The sequence below is a fragment of the Dasypus novemcinctus genome, chromosome 24 (assembly GCF_030445035.2).
Source record: "Dasypus novemcinctus isolate mDasNov1 chromosome 24, mDasNov1.1.hap2, whole genome shotgun sequence".
Lineage (NCBI taxonomy): Eukaryota > Metazoa > Chordata > Mammalia > Cingulata > Dasypodidae > Dasypus > Dasypus novemcinctus.
Window position 1 is genome coordinate 39,235,289 of NC_080696.1, and position 18,988 is coordinate 39,254,276.

Consider the following 18,988-nt stretch of genomic DNA (forward strand, 5'->3'; position numbering starts at 1 on the left):
GTAGGGTAAGTGGCAGGGTGGAATTCCCAGGAGTGGTGTCCTTTGAATTCAATAATTCAGAGACTTTTTCTTTCCCCCCAGTTGTACCACAGTTCACAATGCATTCAGTGTCCTATTTAGCCATCAGTTGTGGGAGGGCTGGCAGAGCTGCCTAGCTGGGAAGGAATGACATATCAGGCAAAACTTGAAATATTAATTTTTCATTGAGAACGCCTGTGCAAGAACAAATTGAGATTGTCAATGGCAAATTTCAATCTAGCAGGAAAAAATACTTTAGACACTATATTCTTTAGAGTTACTGAGTTCCAGCTACCAAGTTTCTTCCCACATCTGTACCTCATTTGGTTGAGTCTTTCAATGTCCTGACTTTTCCAAGATATCCTGATTTAATAAGACACGGGACAGCGCCGGGCGTCCATGCTCCAGGGTCTTTCTCCAAGTTCTAAGCTTTAGAGTGGTCCCCGGGATGAGGTGCTGCTTCTGTCTCCAGCCAGAGGGCTCCTGCTTTCTTTAAGTGGGTTCCTTGACTCTGGCCTTTGGTGCCTCAGCCTCCTCTAGAAGGCAGTGGGAGGACGGTCTCTCGCCAGGTGGTCGTGAGGAGTAGCAAGATAACACCTGCGACTGCTCATTAACCGCTGGATTCCCAGATTCCAGTTCCTTCTCATTGCACCCTCCTGCTTCCAGAATCCTCCACTGTGATGTAAGTAGACTCTTGAGAATGAGATTTCTTAGAACAAGGCTTCCAGCCTTTGTTGGTAGGATGTGAGGAGGGGAGAGGAGCTCTCACCTTGCCACTGAGGGAAGCTATTTGTTTTTAGTATAACTGGATTCTTGGGGAAGGATTTGTAATGCTCCCCTTTAAAGGCAAAGGGCCTAGTTGTGCCATTTGCTAACTCAGGAACCATGAGGAAACGTATGGTATCTCATACCTGGCAGCTTCTGAAGAAAGATCTGGTGAGGAGTATCGAGGATCCTGGGAGGGAAGGGCAGGAGATTGAATAGGGGTTTCATTTTGGGGTGATGACAATGTTTTGGAACCAGATAGAAGTAGTGGTTTCACAACATTGTGAATGTACCAAATGCCCCTGAATTGTTCACTCTAAAATTGTTAATTTTATGTTATGTGAATTTCACCTCAATTTAAAAAGTCAATGTATTTTTTTTTTTTTTAAAGAACAAACAGAATTTCCATTATCAGCCCTCATTTATTGTCCTCCAGCTCTATGTGCAGCACAGTTCTAGATCCTGTTTGGGGACAGTTCTGACACAGGCAAAGACTCTCCAGAAAGAAACAGTCACAGCTTTCAAGTAGCAGTTGGTCTTTTCCTTGCTTTACATCTTTATTTACCTTTACTCTGCCTATACAAGCTTATAAGAAAGACAAACTATGGAAAATAATATAAAAAACTTAAGAGAAGGAGCAGGAGGAAAATATATCAGAATAGGAGTTGTAAACCAAGTAGTAAAAGAAAATGCAGATATGAAATCCTACACAGTTGCTATACATGAATCACAAATTTGGCTATGAGCTTCCACACAGCCAAAGTAAAATGGGAAACTTGGCTGAGAAAGCAATATCTTCAGTTAGTTCTTCACATGACAGTTTTCTCATACCTCACAATCCTGGTTGACTCCTCCAGGGACAGAACAAGTTTTCAGTATCCCCAAATTGAATGCAGTACTCTTGAGGGTGGTCTAATGAGAGAAGATTAGCCTGGGACTAGCATGTTCCTTGTTTGAGACAGTGTTTCAATTGATATAAGGCTTCAGATTACATTCATTTTTTTTCAGAAGCCACATCTCTTTCTGAATTCTTATTGAGTTTGCACCACCTAAATTACCTTATTCTCTTTCATATATAAAACTATTAAGGCAGATTTCCTCCACTGTTACAACAGGAGAACTAAATAATAATGCTTAGGAATCTTTATAACGTTATCTCACTAATATTCATAACCCTAGAGGGAGAGCAACTGAAAGCTCAGAAAGGCTCTGAAACTTACCTAAGATCATATAACTAGTAAGTGGTAGCTGAGATTTGATCTCAAATCCATCTGATTTCAAAATTCAGGCTCTTTGCATAACCTACACAACTTGCAGTTACTTGTGTTCTTTATTTTAGGATTGAAGCGAAGCACTCGGCATTGAACTTGTGATATGGTGGTGAATGTTTAACAATGGGCACTTGGGGAGGGATATGCTGGGATTTGTAGTCGTTGCTGATTCCTGTGGTGTAAATATTCCCACTATGAACAATTTCAAGCCACCAAGATGGTTTCAACAGGCTTAAAAATTTCCTGAAAAAGTAACCATGGCCCCAGCACACCCCCCCTGCATTTTAGCCCTGTTAAATTTTATCTTGTTCAGCACCACCCAGTCTGCTGTTGACTGTTGAAAACAGATACTTTGCATAAATCTCGTTTGCTTTCTTTCCACAGGGGCTGTACCAGCTGACCTTGGATATCATCGTGATGATCCGAGTGTGTAAAATGTTCCGCCAAGGTCTCAGGGGATTCCGGGAATATCAGATCATTGAAACTGTCCACAGAAAGCTCCCTATCTTCTCCTTCTGGGATGTAAGCAGCTGGGCTCAGCAGGATTATGAGGCTTTGAGGGGGTGCAATAAATAGCACCCCACTTCCCAGAGCAAGCTCTGAGCCAACTGATAGGACAAAGGGTAAAGCAGATGGGAGACCCAACTGCCGCCTTTATTAATGGTCAGACTTTGAATGGATTCTGTGACTTATATCATGAGGCAAGAGGGCTGCCTGAATCTGAATCCCAGTGCACACTCAGTCACAGGCAGTGCTGGACCAAAGCAAAGGAGGGCAGAGCAGAATGTGGGCTCCAAGGGAAGGAGAGGGAAGATCGTGCCCAGCTTCTTCCAAGCTCACCAAGGAGTTTGTCACTCCTCACTGTGGAAGGAGAGAAGCTGGTGGTGTGTTCCACTAATATACCTCCCTTCATATAGACGGACAGGTCAGGAGTGGAGAATACGCTTCCCATTCCAACGGTGATCATTCCAATTCCAGTGGTGATCAAAAGAGCCAGTAAGGAATCCAGGCGTCACGACACAGGATTTCAGCATGCCCGCAAACTGGACATCTTCCCTGCCTTTTTCCTGCTGTCCCCTCGCCCCTCCTCCACACTTAAGTTAGGGAACATTTTCAGGGCCCTCTTAACCACGGTGACCATGCTTTCTAGATTTTATGGAAGGTCCTAATTTCAAACAAGGTATCCCGATGGTAGATCATGTGCCCTTTCATGGCTCACAAAAATCGATCACCGTTCTGTTAACTTGCTCTGGTTCTCCAAAGATGTCTTCATTACTACTCTGTGATTTACCAGGACTTCAAAGTTTCCCAGCCAATACCTAGACAAACCCTGCCCATAGTGCCAAGAGTGACTACATTTAGCCCCTCTCATGCCTTGCCATAGAGGAGAGGAGTGTGGGCGTTGGGGCTGAGGGAAGGAAGTTGGTCTTGGATTGGTTTCTAAGGTAGACATCGCAGGTTCAGATGCCCATGGGGCCATCAGGTGATACCACATGAGTGACTGAATTTGGGATATATCAAGGATCAGCTGGAACGGAAGGGCATGCCCCATCTAAAGATGTTCAAATTGATCTATTTTTAAAAAACTGTGCTGGCCAAACCTGACAAGTCTGCAGCCAGATTCTGACCTGTGGTTGTGCTGCGAGATGGGGAAGGCGGGGAATGGAAGAGAATTGTAACCCGAGAGACCGAGGTTAGATCTCAGGAAGGACGTTTTGACCCTCCGGGTGTCATGGAGATGGTGAAGCGATGGGTCCTGGAGACTGGGGGTGGGGTCTTTGTTTACCAGAAGACTCTGGCTAATGCTTGGATAGTTGGAAGCTGTAGACCCAGAGTCAGGCATCGCTTCAGGGAGTGAGGCTAAACCCAGAGGCCATGTGGAATGTGGGGGGCTGGGGTGTAGGGTGCGATAGGAAGAGGCATTGACTGATTTTCAGTAAAGTGTGTGAATCAGAGCACCACCTCTTTCTTTCAGTGGCTGCCCTGAGAAGTACCATATGGAAGCAAACTATAAATGGGGGTGGCTTGGGGGTCTCCCCCAGTGGATTCTGAGAGGTCTCTAGGGAGCCTGGCCTGGTGGTCAGGGTTTTGACCATTTCCATCCCTCCTACTTCCCCCTTCTTCTCTCTCCCACCCCCTTGCCTCTTTCTCCACTCTTCCCATATCTTCTCTTCATCTGGGAGAAGATGGGGTTGGATTATTAATAGTTTATCCTTAAAATCTCTTCCATCTTCTCCTCCTGGCCATACTCCAGACATGCGCTGTGGGGCCAGAAAGCTTTTGGTTTGGGTCTCACTACACTGTTAGCTAGCTGTGCGATCCTTGGGCAATTTCCTTCAGCCACCTCAAGTCCAAAACGGTGCTGAATAATACCTGATTTATCCTAATTAAATACAGTAAGATAAGGCGAATGCACAGTGCTGGGCTCATTATAGGCACTAACAAAGTTTGCTTTCTTCCTTTTTATGTCTTCCTATGTGTTCTTTTTTTCCTTTATACTTTCTTTTTTGTTGTTGTTGCTTCTTTTCCCTCTCCCTTTCCTCTCTCCATCCTTTTTCTGTTTTCTCTTTATCTTCCCTCGTCCTGTCCCCACTTCCCGTCCGTGTTCCTCTGCCTTCATAATAGTATGTTGTCCATGCCGTGCCCAGGTTGAATGCTGAGGCAGGGCTTGTGAGCAGAGGTGGACATGCAAGGCCAGCTGGCAGGTTTCCCGTGGCTTCCTGCCCACCACATTGGTCCAGGTACTGCAGGAGGGTTTTGGATGCTGAATTCTAGGGGTAGACCTGGTTGATTCTCCCTCCTGCTCTCTCCTCTTTTTAGAAAAAGAAACAAGGCCGAATCACATTTGATACCACGGACTTCCTTGCGGAGGAGGTATGCATAGCCCTGTCCTTGCTGTGGGGGGCGGGGGGTGCTTGCTGTCTGCAGCGGTCCTGGAAGAAGCATGGGGCTGGGCAGCAGCGGAGCTGGTTTCAGCCCAGGCTCTGCCCGGTATGTCCCCCTGAGCTAGCCACGAAGTTTCCTCATCTGTAAAATAGCCCATCTCAAGCACCCCTTCCAGCCCAGGCGTTCCATGACAGTGAGCTCCTAAGAGGCCCCTGGGCGTGGACCTGTGAGAAAACAGTGGGAGGCAAAGCGAAGGGTGTGAGAGCCCCAGGCAGAGGAGAAAGAAGGGTGGGAGTGGGAGGCAGAAAGAAGAGCTGGTCTAGGACTCAAGAGATGGCCTGGGAGTGAATTCTGGTGCCCCACGAGACCCTGGGCATGCCAGCCTCCACTGGGCGTTGGATGAGGCAGTTGGTGCAGATGAAGTCTCCCTGCCCTGGCAGGGGAATGTCTTTATATCCGTGTGAAGCTTTGGATCATTTCACTTTTTCTCTGCATTTCAGGAATCCTTTCTGGCCTTTCCCCACCGAACCCTCAGTATTAAATTAAAATTTAAAATTAATTTTAAAAATTTAAAGAGCCTACTTACAGCTAGGGAAGATCCAGTGTGACCTGACTCAGCCTGGAATAGCCAAGTTGGTTTTTCTCTCAGGGAGAGATGGGGAGAACAGAACTTTTTTTTTCTTTCTATGTTTAACACTTTTTGGTAAATTTTTAAAATTGTGGTGCCATACATACAACTCAAAATTTCCCCTTTTAGTCACTTTCATGTGTACAATAGAGGAGTATTAATTACATTCACAATACTATGCTACCACCACCAGTATCCATTAACCACCCCCTCCGTTTTTTTTATTAGAGAAGTTGTGCGTTTACAGAACAATCAAGCAAAAATACAGGATTCCCATATACCAGCCCACCACCAACACGTTGCATGGATGTGGAATATTAGTTACAAATGATGATAGCGTACTTTCATAATTGTACTATTAATTAAAGCCCATGATTTAACTTAGGGTTCACTGTGTAGCACAGTTCCATGGTGGTTGTTTTTTTTTAAAGGAGGTACCAGGGATTGAACCCAGGACCTCATGCATGGGAAGTAGGAGCTCAACCACTGAGCTACATCTGCTTCCCTCCATGGATTTTTAAAATTTTATTTTATTCTGTTGCCAAATATACAATCTAACATTTCCCCTTTAAATAGATATTCAGATATCTATTTAAGTCACTTAACATTATCAATGTTGTGCTACCATCACCACCATCCATTACTAAAACATTTCCATCATTCCAAATAGGAACTCTGTACATTTTAAGCTTTAATTTCCCATTCCCTATCTCCTGGTAACCTATATTCTAGATTCTGACTCTATGAGTTTGCTTATTCAAATCAGTGAGATCCTACAATATTTGTTCTTTTGTGTCTGGCTTATTTCACTCAACGTGTCTTCAAGTTTTATCCATGTTTTTGCATGTATCAAGGCTTTATTCTTTTTATGGCCAAATAATATTCCATTGTACGTATATATCATGTTTTATTTATCCATTCATTGCTTGGTAGGCACTTGGGTTGCCTCCATATTTTGGCAATTGTGAATAATGCTGCTATGAACATTGGTGTGCAAATATCTGTTCAAGCCCCTGCTTTCAATTCTTTTTGGTAGTTGGATTGCCGGGTCATATGGTAATTCAATACAGAGCTTTCTGACGAACTGCCAAACTATTTTCCACAGCAGCTGCACGATTTTACACTGCCACTAGCAATGAACGTATATTCCAATTTCTCCCCATCCTCTCCAACACTTGTTATTTTCTGTTTTTGTTTTAAGAGCAGCTATTCTAATGGATGTGAAACGGTATCTCATTGTGGTTTTGATTTGCATTTCCCTGATGGCTAATGTTTTTGAGCAACTTTTCAGGTGCTTTCTGGCCATTTGTATATCTTCTTTGGAGAGATGTCCAAGTTTTTTTGCCCATTTTTAAATTGAGTTGTTTGCCTTTTTGTTGTTAAGTTGAAGGATTTCTTTATATATACTGGTTACTAATCCTTTATTGGATATGTGGGTTTCAAGTATATTCTCTCATTTTGTAGGTTGTCTTTTTAGTTTCATGATAAATTCCTTTGAGAAGCAAAAGTCTTTTACTTTGATAAGGTTCCATTTATCTATTTTTTTCTTTTGTTGCTTGTTGTTTTGGTTGTAAAGTCTCAGTCAGTAACCATTACGTAACACAAGGTCCTGAAGATGCTTCCCTGTGTTTTCTTCTAGAAGTTTGATAGTTCTAGCTCTTCTATTTAGGTCTTTGATCCATTTTGAGTTGATTTTTTATATGGTATGAGGTAGGGGATCCTCCTTTTATTTTTTCAAGTTTTCCCAGCACGATTTGTTGAAGACTCTTCTTTCCCAATTGAGTAGTCTTTGCCACCTTGTTAAAAAATCAGTTGGCCATAAATGTGAGGGTTGATTTATGAGTTCTCAGTTCTTTTCCATTGGTCCATGTGTTTGTCCCTGTGCCAGTACCATGCTGTTTTAATTCCTGTGACTCTGTAATTAGTTTAAAGATTGGGAAGTGTGAGTCCTCCAACTTCATTCTTCTTTTTCAAGATTGCATTAGCTATTTGGTGCCCTTTACCTTCCATGTGAATTTGATGATTGGCTTTTCCATTTCTACAAAGAAAGTTGTTGGGATTTTGATTGGGATTGCATCGAATCTACAAATTGCTTTGGTTATTATTGACATCTTGATGATATTTAATCTTCCAATCCATTAACACAGAATATGTTTCCATTTATTTAGGTCTTCTTTAATTTCTTTTAGCAAAGTTTTGTACTTTTCTGTGTAGAAGTCCTTTACACCCTTGGTTAGATTTAGTCCTAGATATTTGATTATTTTAGTAGCTATTATGAATGGAATTTTTTTTCTTCTGATTGTTCATTGCTTGTGTATAGAAACACTACTGATTTTTGGATACCTGCCACTTTGCTGAATTCATTTATTAGCTCTAAGAGCTTTGTTGTGGCTTTTTTCCAGAATTTTCTGTATATAGGATCATATCATCTGCAAATAGGAAAAGTTTTACTTCTTCCTTTCCAATTCACATGCCTTTTATTTTTTTCTTGCCGAATTGCTCTGGCAAGAACTTCCAGCCCAGTGGCTGGGGATGCGGATCTGGGGATGGGGCAGATCTAGGCCACAGTCCTGCCTGAGTCCCTTCATGTGTCAAGTGGGAATAGTAACTGTGCCTTGGTGCCCTGCTTCTCAGCTGGGTTGGGATGCAGGAGGCGGTGCAGGCAAGAGGCTCCTGGCACTGACTGTCATGAAGCAAGTGCCCATTACCTGCCAGGTTCTTCTGCTTAGGGCAGGAGCAGGAGTGTGGGGAGCTGCTTGCTGGGTCCTGTGTGTCATTCTGGCGCTCTCTCCCCAGGGTCACTTTCCTCCAAGGGCCGTGAAGATCACCCAGAAGAAGCCTTCTTGGAGGATGGAGAGCGAGATTCATGCCCTCTGTAACCTCCTGCAGGTTCTGGATTGCTACCAGAACTACAACGAGTCGCTGCAGCTGCTCTTAGCCAAAGTCATGCGCTTTGAACGGTCAGTGAGGGCCATACCCCTCGGCTCCTGGGCTGGGCTGGGCAGGACGAGCCTGGCATCAGCCTGCTGCCTGCTCTGCGAACTTTCAGCCCTGAAAGGTCTTCTGTCAGTTCACCTTGGTGCTCACTGATCTCATTGATTGATTAAGTCTTCCTAGAATTAAAAAGTCTTGAACCTGAGATCTGGTGAGAATCTTGGAAAAGATCTGGTCTAGTGCCTTCGTTTTCAATGAGGAAACTGAGGCTCAGAGGGTAAAAACAACTTGTCTAAGGCAACCACATAATAAGAAGGGGAGATGAGAGTCAAATCCAGGCCCCCTTCCAGGGCCCCAGGCTGCCTTCTTGGACCCAGAGAATCATGCTAAGCCATGTAGCTACAGAGGGCAGGCATGTTTTCCTAAAATCCACAAAGGGTCACCAGTGACTGTGCTACCTTCAGCCAAGTACTAAAGAAGAGGGCTGCCTGGAAGAGAAAAAATATTGCTTCTCTGTTTTCATTAACCTTTTGTGAACTTTAGCATTTTCTACAATTATGAGTTTGGTTAGCCATACCTGTGACTTTTTCACCAGAAGAAATCACAGATGTTTTCACGTATTCAAGTCCACGTATTCAAGTCATTGCAGGTAGCTCAAAAAATAATTCAAGTTCATCATATCTTTGAAATTATGATAGTTATTAGATCAGCTGCTAGATCTTGTTATTCTGTGCCTTAATAAAGAAGCACACAAGGAGGCACATAAATTGCTACATTACAAATTTGTTTTTAAAAAATATTCAATAACTGTGATTCTGCTTGTTTATGCATTTAAAACATTAGTCCGTGAATGCCTCACCAGATTGTCAAAGGGCCCGTAGACTCTGAAGAATTAACTATCCTATACTAGAAGAAGTCTAAGAGTTGTATGTTGAAATACCGCCCTTTTCTAGGGCATTTTAATGGTTTAAGGCTGAGGAAGTCTAGCAGAATATTTGCGGTGAGGCCTGTCTTGAAAATCCAGGCTGTAAGGTCACTTTAGGTTTGTGCCCTGGAGGTCCCAGTCTCTCAGGACAGACAGGACAAAAACACAAGCAGCTACAGGGTAAGGCCCTTTAAAACCAGTGCAGGATCCATTTCACGGGTTAACCCAGGGGAAAGAGATAACCCTCCAGGGGCTTGGTGGAGGCAGTTTCACAGAAGAGGTGACATTTGAACAGGCAGATCTGACAGGTGTAGGTGTAGGTAAGGATATTGCAGGCAGAGGGAACCATCCGCTTTGTTCTAGCTCAGTGAAGAAGAGCAAGGCATCACTGACTGAAGGAAGATTCCACAGCAGGCAGAGTGGTGTCATGGAAAAAAAGAATCACAGAGCTAGAAGCTCTGGTATTTAACACTGCCTCTGCGCACCTGTGACTGTAAGTGCAGCGGTTTGATGTCAGACATGTCACTTTACTCTTCGGAGCCTTGGCGTTCTCATCAGTGAAATGAGGATCATAATTTGGATTTCACAGGGTTTTTGTGAAGATGAAGTAAGGCGGTGATTCTTAAAGCCCTCTGTTAGTTGTTGGTGTTTCCAGGAGTTGGCAAATGAGACTGGATTCTTTTAGTTGAAGGTGCCAGAAATCCAGCCCCAACTGACAAAAAGAAAGGGAATGCACTGGCAGCTCACGTATCTGAAAAGTCCTGGCCGAGTTCTCAAGCTTCAGGCTCAGCTGGATTCAGGGACTCAAGCCCCAGGACCCAATGCCTATCTGTCTGTCCCTCTCTGTCCCTGGCAGTTCATTTGTATACGCTTCCTTCTCAGCCTCAGCTCCAAACTTCCATCTCTCCAGTTCCAGCCCCGTAAAGGAATGAGAGACCCCTCTTCCCAGCCGCTCAGAGCAAAGCCCTGGTGTTAGTTCTTTCTGAATAGATTGGCTTTTCTCGAATCATCACTGTGGTCACTGATGCTCTCGTTGTCCTAGAGTAGGGGAAGAGTGGTTTCCCCAGAGCAAAATTAGGGTGTGGTTGGAGGAGCAAGGTGAGCAGATGCTTGGCAGCCAAAGGAACAGGAGATTCGGGGTCTGTGCTGACTCGCCATGGCTCGCTGTGTGGCCCTCAGCAAGCCGTGGGCTCCCGGGGCCTCACTTTCCTCATTCCCCAAATGGAGCCTGAGCTGGATGGTCTCTGAGCGTCTTTCTGGCTCAGCTCTAGGAGTCTACACTTGGATGAGCCCTAGCCTGTGCTCCCTCGCCACCCAAGTCTCATTTCCTGACTGAATATTCCTGCCTTCTTCTAGTCAGCGTCAGCAGCGCCCGGTTTGGACCTAACAAGCCCACAGCCAGCAGGGGGAGCTCTGACAGCTGCTGACGCCGTCCGTCGGGCTCCAGAGCTGGCTGTCCTCCCAGCTGTCCCCTGAGGAGTTTACCGCTGGATCTCGGGCCCAGTGGGGGACTCCAGGAGCTCAGAAGAGAAGGCGCTGCTGCGGGCTGGGTCAGGGAAGGCTTCCTGGATTTGAGCTGGATCTTGAGACCCTGAAGGAATTTGAGTGGATGGGGAGAGGGGAAGGGCCATTCCAGGTGGACAAATTGATGGCACAAAGGGCGCGCCATCTGCCCAGGGCGGAGGCTTGGTCCTCCTGCGGCTGGCGGGGCCAGTGAGCTGGGAAGGAGGAAGAGGAGCTGCTGAGGCACTGCCCTGAGCCTGGAGAAATGGCAGCAGTTTGGGAAACATAATATTGCCACTGGGGCACTTTGCGAAAGGTCACAGACTCCTCAGACTGTGGTAGGCACTAAAGGGCAGACCTGGGCTCCCCGTGGCCTCTGGCTAAGTTCCAAGCTCAGTCCAGCTTCTGAGGCCCTTTACGATAGGAACCATCCAAATTTCTCTTCCATTATTCCCCCAACCTTCCCTGTCTCCTGAACTGCCCCCCTCTCCCTATTTTCCTCTCTAACAGAGCTCACTGTTATTCCTTGAAAGTGCTGCTCTTCTGGCCACCGCTGTGCCATTGGACGTGGTCCCTCTGCCTGAGATGCTCGCCCATCTCTTTTTTTTGGTCTATCTGGATAACTCACCTGGGACGCCACCCTAGAGCCTTCTCTAGCCTTCCCAACCTGGGTGAAAGGTCCTTCTCTGTGCTCCTGAACTAGCCTGTGCTCACCTCTCTTAAAGCTTCTTTTACCCTCATTACCTCCTGCACTTGACCATAACTTTGAGACTAAAGCCTGTGTCCTTTATCACTTTGCCTGACAAACACAGTTGGTATTTAATTTATTGAAGGAAGGAAGGAAATGAATGAATATTGAGACAAGTGAGATTTGAACTTGGATTTGAAATACACAAACTTCTCTCTGAGCTTAAGAGCTAAATTCTAGATTGCTCTGGGCCTGGCCACCTCCACCCTAAGGGGGCCCAGTGGGTAGTGAGCCACTGCAGATCATAAGAAGACCATTTATCCATCTCTTTCTAGCATGCTCATCTGCATTTTACAGATAAGAGAAACTGAGGCTTGGAGAGGGCATTTGAGTTGCCCAGTGTCACACACAGCTAAGTGGCAAGACCACAATTTGGATCCAGATCTAACTCTTTTTTTTTTCTCTTTCCAGATTTATTTATTTATTTATTTCTCTCCCCTTCCCCCCTGCTCCAGTTGTCTGTTCTCTGTGTCCATTCGCTGCGCGTTCTTCTTTGTCCGCTTCTGTTGTTGTCAGCGGCACGGGAATCTGTGTTTCTTTTTGCTGCGTCATCTTGTGTGTCAGCTCTCCGTGTGTGCAGATCTAACTCTTAATCATTTAGTCTTATAACCCATACATAACTTCAACAATCATTCATTCATTTATTCAACAAATGTTCATTGAGCATTTACTATGTGTTTAAGCACACATAACAGAATCTCGGCCCTCAGGAAACTTCATTGTTGCAGGTGGCGATTAGATCGGCATTAGTGAGGGGTCAAGCTTTGGTGGGGCTGGGGCCGGGGGTGGGCTGTCCTGAGGTCCTTTCTTGTTCAAGTCAGTGGTTTGTACCCCCAAGCAAAGAGCGCAGCAGCCCAGATATCTTTCCATTATGGACCGGCCTCTCCACTGCTTCCAGATCAACTGGCCGTGGTCTTTTCCCAGGTTTGGTCGCAGGCGTGTGATCATCAAGAAGGGGCAGAGGGGCAACAGCTTTTATTTCATCTACCTGGGCACGGTGGCGGTGACTGATGATGAGGATGGCAGCAGTGCCTTCCTAGACCCTCACCCAAGGCTGCTGCAAAAGGGCTCCTCTTTTGGGGTAAGCACAGGGGAGAAAGCCTGGCCTCCTGGGGCGTGGTTGGGGGTGTGACGGGTGTGTGTGCAAATCACAGCCCCATCGTGGGCCCCGCACCCTCCCCCCCCCAAGCCAAGGGTGGTGGACCAGGTGCTGTCCAAGGCTGACCTCTCCACCTGCAATGGTTGAGGATTATGTCCCTGGATAACCCCTTAGAGATGCAGTGACTCCACAGTGAGGTGTCTCCAGCCTCCTTTCCTCTGGCCCATTCAGGCCTACTGTCCCTTTTTCACTGGAAGAATATTAAGAGGGAGGCAAGTGGGCCCGCAGGGGGAGGGAATGAGCAGGCAGCACAGAGCAGGCCAGGGAAGCTGCATCCTGGCCAGGAGAGATTTCAGGGGGAGAAAGAAGCAAAGCTGAGAGCAGGAAACTGTGAGTGGCCTCTCACCCTCCCTTGCCCTCCATCCAACAGGAAGTGGCCCTTCTGAATTCTTCATTAAGGAGGGCCACCGTGGTTTGTATGGAAGAAACGGAGCTCTTAGTTGTCGACAAAGAGGATTTCTTCGCTAACAAACTGGACGAGGAAGTTCAAAAGGATGCTCAGTATCGGTTTGAATTTTTCAGGTGACTTCGCCCCACGGCCAATGGCATTTTCCCCGCCACCACGTGCTTATTAGGTGCTTGACTTTGTCCCAGCAGGGGGGACGTGTCCTAGGTGCTGTGCCCACTGGCTGGCATGCCCTTCCACCCACGCTGCCTCCACACCTTATCTTTCTGCAAACTCCTGCTATTCAAGTCTCAGCTTCAATATCCCTTCCCTGGGGGCCAGTAGAAGAATAGCTACCATTTACCGAGTACTTGCTGCACTGGACAGGGTGCTAAGACCTTTGCCAGACTTGTATCTGCTAATCTCATGTCCACTCTCCTAGGCTGTTTCTCTTGTTTTCCACATTTTGTTGATGAGGAACCCGAGGCTCAGGGTGACAATGTGTCCACGGCGCCCGGTCTGGAAGTCCCTCAGCTTTACCACCTTGCCTCAGCAACCAGCCCCACCTACCTTCACCCCTCACAGGCTTCTCGAGCATCCTGGGTTTCTCAGCTCCCCCATCCAAATTTTTGATTACAGACTCGTTTCTTTATTGTTTATTTCTCCATCAGACAGTAAGCAATATGGTGGCAAGGACCAGAGCTATCATTTTCACCCACGTAATCCCGTCGTCACAGCGCCTGGCCCATGTAGAAACTAAACAAATATATACTGAATACACGAATAATAGGATCTAAATAATCACAACCATGTGTGGGTCAGAAAGTAAGCACCTTAGTTACAAGGCCCTTATTTAATGAAACGAAAAGCAGACATGCTGGAGGGCCAAAGATTTTTTGTTGTTCTCTGGAGCACTTACATGAAAGGCTGTCTAAAGGACATATAAACTAAATTTCATGTATTTATTCTTTCATTACTTGTCTTTATAGAAAGGAGTACAGATCAGAGGAGGTATCTGCCCTGGCACTGTAAATGCAGGTTGGGGGGGGGGAGGGGCACGATGACCAAGAGAGGGGCTGAGGGGCAGAGGTTCCCATGGCCTGGACCTGAGCGGGAACGCTCCAGAAAGGAGATGGAGCCTGGATAAGGGGTGGGTTTAGTCCCAAAAGGAAGAGCAGATCATTTTTTTCATGCAGTGGGAAATAGGTCTGGGCTCCAAGCGTAGCTCTTAGACCCGAGATAGGTCACTTCACTTCTCAGATCCTCAGCCTCCTGCTCTGTAAAATCGGCATAATGATACCTGTCTCCCAAGGTCGTTGTAAAGTTCGAATGAGATGATCCTGGGGAGCGTGGGGCCCGGTGCTTGGCAGAGGTCGGTCCTCCTGTGGTCATCTCGCTTTCCTTCCCGTGTCTCCAGACCCTTCTCCTCCTCTGCACGCTGCGCCACACCTGTTCCCCTTTGGTGCCCTTCACCCACAGTCTCTTGGAGCTGCTTGGGAGGGAAAGCAAGCCCATGATGGGTAGTGATCGAGGGCAGAGGAAGGGGCGGTCACTGGAGGGAAGGAGCAAAAGACAAAAAGAGGAGAGGCTGGACCTGCCCCCACTCCCCAGGCCCAGAGCTGAGTACTTGGAGCCAGTTGGCCAGAGGGAGGCAGGCATTTGGAGTGAGCTGCCCCAACCAATGTGAGGGTCAGGACGGCCGGGCTGGGAAGCAGGAGGGCTGGTGAGCAGCGGCCACAGGATGCCAATGCCTTTCCTTGGAATGGGACTAGCTTAATGAGCCACAAGTTGCAAGGATGGTGGGGAGGAGGGGGGAAGGCTCCTGGATGGAGGAGCAGAGGTAAGAAAAGCCCAGAGGCTAGATTATTCTAGGAGTAAAGAGGAGAGTGTGGCTGGAGGGGGGGCCTGGAGAACAGGGCAGAGCAGAGGGAGCCATGATGCTAACATGGCAGGAGATTGGCTACAGCTTAGGGGAGGGAAAGCTTGTAGCCCAGGCATTTTCAAGAGTAGAAGAGCAGGTTTCATTTCAGGAAATTGCTAAGAGCCAGGCAGCTTATGCTCTGTAATGGCAGGTGATGAGTTCTAACAGGTTATTCCCTTCAGGAAGATGGATCTGTTTCAGTCCTGGTCCAAAGAGAAGCTCTGGAAGCTGGTAAGCCTGGGGAACGTGGAGAAGTTCTCCTATGGGCAGCTGATCACAAAAGACTTTGTAGAGTCATCCGTCATCATGTTTATCTGCAAGGTGAGAGTCTCTGGGGACAGGCAGGGGTGGAGCTGAGAAGAGCATGCCTAACGTCACGTCCTGTGGCCATTCAGTGAGTTCAAGCCCTGTTGGGCTAAACGGGCTTCCGTGTCTTAGCTGCAAGATGCACATGCCACGCCTTGGCCTGCCTCCCTTGCAGGGTTGTTGTGAACTTTTACACAGCTCTGGATGTAGAAAGAGGGCCAAAGCAACCCTCTGTGGACTCACAGACATGTTTATTCATATACAGATGCATTATAAAATTGTGCATGTGTTCTTGAATCTTGATGATGCCAGATCATTTTATTTCTTAAAAAATAATTTTTAAATAGTAAAAGTAATATGATCAGATCTTAAAACTTTCTGGAAAGAGGGAAGAACTCATCCATAAGCTCATCACCTCAGAACAGATTTTCAAAAGTGGTCTTGCTCAGTGTCATTATTTTTATGGCACCTGGAACAAGTTTGTTTTCCTATCGGAGGGAGGAGGGAGCCGCTTGATCTTGCTTCCAGCCAAGCACAGCTTTCCCAATACCACCACATCTCTGCCAGTCTGGAAAGACATTTTTTAAAAAAGTTTTCTAATTTAATAGGTGGCAATTGCTACCTCATTGAGGGCTTAGTTTATTTTTTTGGTTGCTAGTGAGATTAATCATGTTTACTATCAAAATTTTGTCTTTCGTGAATTGCTTAATATTCTTTGCCAACATCTCTGTTGGTTGATAATGGAACAAAAAGAGCCCACTTCTATTGAGTGCTTACTGCGTACCAAGTTCTGTGGTGTGCGTGTATGTGTGTGCTTTATTATTCTGGTTCAGTCCCAGAGAACGGAAGCAATTCTAGCTCAGGGTAAGTAGAAAGGGGTTTATTACAGGTGTCAAATGGCTGGCAGAGTCACTTCCGGGGATTGCTGAAGAAGCAGATCCTAGGCTGCAGATGACTCCAAGTCAGAATCCACTGTGCTGTCACGGGGCTGCGGCCCCTGCCGGGTTCGGGAAGCAGCCTGCCAAGGTGGAAGTCGCGTCAACAGCCACCGCCTCTGGCCGCAGAGCAGCTGCCGGGCAGTTCCGAAGCCAAGCCTCGCCCCTGTGCATCGGGTTGGTGGAACCCAAATCACATCCAGAGCCTGCGCTGCAAGGGAGCTTGGGAAATGTAGTGTTTTGCTTCCAGCCTCTCGACTCTAAACCGGGATTGGGTGCGCAGCATCTGACCCCGGGAAGGTGGGGACGAGGCACTGCCTGCTGAGGGGGACAGTGGGAAGCCAAATGTGCAGTGGGGATGTGCCCGCGGTTTACCTGTTCACTTTGGAGAATCTGATGGTCACGTGAGGAGTGGTGGGGGATGGGCCAGAGAGGAGGAACTGTTAGTGCCTGGCCTGAAATGCCTGGCTGAGTAATTGCAATTCCTTCTCCTCCCTGACAGCTGCCGCCTCCTTCCTAAAATTGAGGGGGTAATTACCTCCAAATCCATGAAATGCCGCTCGTCCCCAAATTTAACTCTAAGCTTTGATGCTATACAGGGAAAGATTGGGGCTGGGGGGGGGGCAGGTGACAGATAAAGCTCAAGACCTCCTTTAATCAGCATGATGATTTAATTCTGACTAGCAGAAAATGAGAGCGGGATGTTAATCTATTTTAGCCTCCATTTCTTCTTCTTTAAAATGGGAACACTCACCCCATAGAGTCTGGTAAGGATGAGAGTTTAGCACCTACTTACTCAATTGACATTCATTCTCTAATCTAGTGGCTCTGAATGCCGCTGGACCAGCAGCCTCAGTGTCATCAGGGAGTCATGAAAAATGCAGAGCCTCAGGCCCACCTGCGCCCTGTTGAATCCAAACCTCGGGGAGCTGGTGTTGTAACATGTTCTCTAGGTGATTCTGATGTGCACGAAAGTTAGAGAACCCTTGATCCAAGGGAAGAGTCTTCAAATTCTGTAAGCATAAAAAACACCCTGGGTGCTTCTGAGAAAGGCAGATTCCTGTTTCACCCCAGAAAATCCAATTCATTAGTTCTGGAATCTGCATTTGAATAAGCAGGTGATTGTAATACAGGGAGGGGTGCTTGGACTTCAGTCTGAGAAAAGCTGTACAAGATATCGCAGAATGACAGCTGGTAGTGGGCCTCGTCAGGACTGCAGGTGGATTTGGTTGTTCCTTACTGTATTTTATTAAAAGATGATTTAACCATTCATGTGAAGACTGTACATGATATTCAGATTTCTGGCTTCTTTAGAAAATTTTGGAAACTTAGAAGATCAGGCAACCCCAGGCTGTGTTCTGACATGTCTCTCTCTGACTGGAATTGAAGAGTACCTGCCCCATCTAAAGGGACTTTTTCTTTTTCCCCCCATTTTTATTTCCTGTTTGGCCAGTGCCTTTTGAGTGTCCTCTGCTGGTTAGACCAGGCTATCCTGACTACTGTAGTTTACTAATAGTGCCACTAGAGGGCGAAATCAGCAGCAGGTGGCTGAGCGTCCTGGAGACCCCAGAGAGTTGGAAAACGTGATTTCCTGCTGGCAGCACAAATAAATAATTAATGCTCATAATCAGCTCATTTTGAACAACTTTACCAATTAGGGACACATAAAGAAACTTTTCTACACGGATCCAGATACAATTAAAGACCAAGAAAGACTTTCCAAGAGGAAACTGTTAGGATGTGTTTCTCTAGCACCTTCCTCCATTCCTGGTGGATAAATACTTGTTGAATGAATGTTTAATAAAGTTCCAAGCTCAATGCCTGGCATATAATAAGGGTTAAATGTTTGTTCTTTCCCCTTTTCCCTTCCTCTCCTTGCACTTCAGCAGTAATCTATCCTGAACCCTAACCCTTTATAATGTCTTTTAGAGCTCCCCCTAAAAAAGGGTAAGATTTTATAAAGATACAAAATAAAAAGGAAAAATGCTATACCTTTCTTGCCTATCAGATTAGCATGATTGAAGGAATTGTGCAAACCCAGTGTTGGCAAAGAGGAGCTCTGTTATGCCCTGTTGGAGAGTATAAATTGAGATCATTCTGGAGGGCAGTTTGGCAATGTGTATCAATTTAAAACACGCATACCTCTAGGACTTAATCCCAAGGAGACAATCAGACATGGACACTAAATTAGGATAAACTAGGTTATCCTGCAATTATGAATGATCCTCAAATCTTGGTTAATTAATAGATTTATTTCTTGCTCACACTACTTATCTAGAGTAGGACAACAGGGGGCCTGGCTCCATATGGCCACTCAGGGACCCAGGCACTGGAGACTCTTTCCTGACCTATGCTTCCGTGGTCAACAGGGTAGGGGAGGGGAATATTTAGAATCAACACCGGCTTTTAAAAGTTCCCCCCCAGAGTGTCACAAGTAATTTTCCTAAGATTTCGTTGGCCAAAGCAAGTTGGAAGGCCAACCCTAATTCAACGGGTGGGAAAGTACATTCCTGCTGTGTGCCAGGGAGGAGACCACTGCAGGCATTAACATATATGTAGAAAAATATTAGTTCGAATTGCTCTCCCCTGCAGATCACAGAAACT

At 46.3% G+C, this 18,988-nt stretch overlaps 1 protein-coding gene across 1 annotated transcript in view; it reads left to right on the forward strand.

Annotated features, from left to right (window-relative positions):
* Nucleotides 1-803: 803 nt before the first annotated feature.
* CNBD2 (cyclic nucleotide binding domain containing 2) overlaps nt 804-18,988 on the forward strand; it is a 58,523-nt gene continuing 40,338 nt past the window's right edge. The window contains exons 1-7 of the mRNA XM_058286995.1: nt 804-954; nt 2,439-2,576; nt 4,875-4,928; nt 8,365-8,528; nt 12,603-12,759; nt 13,208-13,359; nt 15,326-15,464. Of these exons, the coding sequence (XP_058142978.1) occupies nt 904-954; nt 2,439-2,576; nt 4,875-4,928; nt 8,365-8,528; nt 12,603-12,759; nt 13,208-13,359; nt 15,326-15,464 (855 nt within the window). The 5' untranslated portion in view covers nt 804-903. The remainder of the gene's footprint in view (nt 955-2,438; nt 2,577-4,874; nt 4,929-8,364; nt 8,529-12,602; nt 12,760-13,207; nt 13,360-15,325; nt 15,465-18,988) is intronic.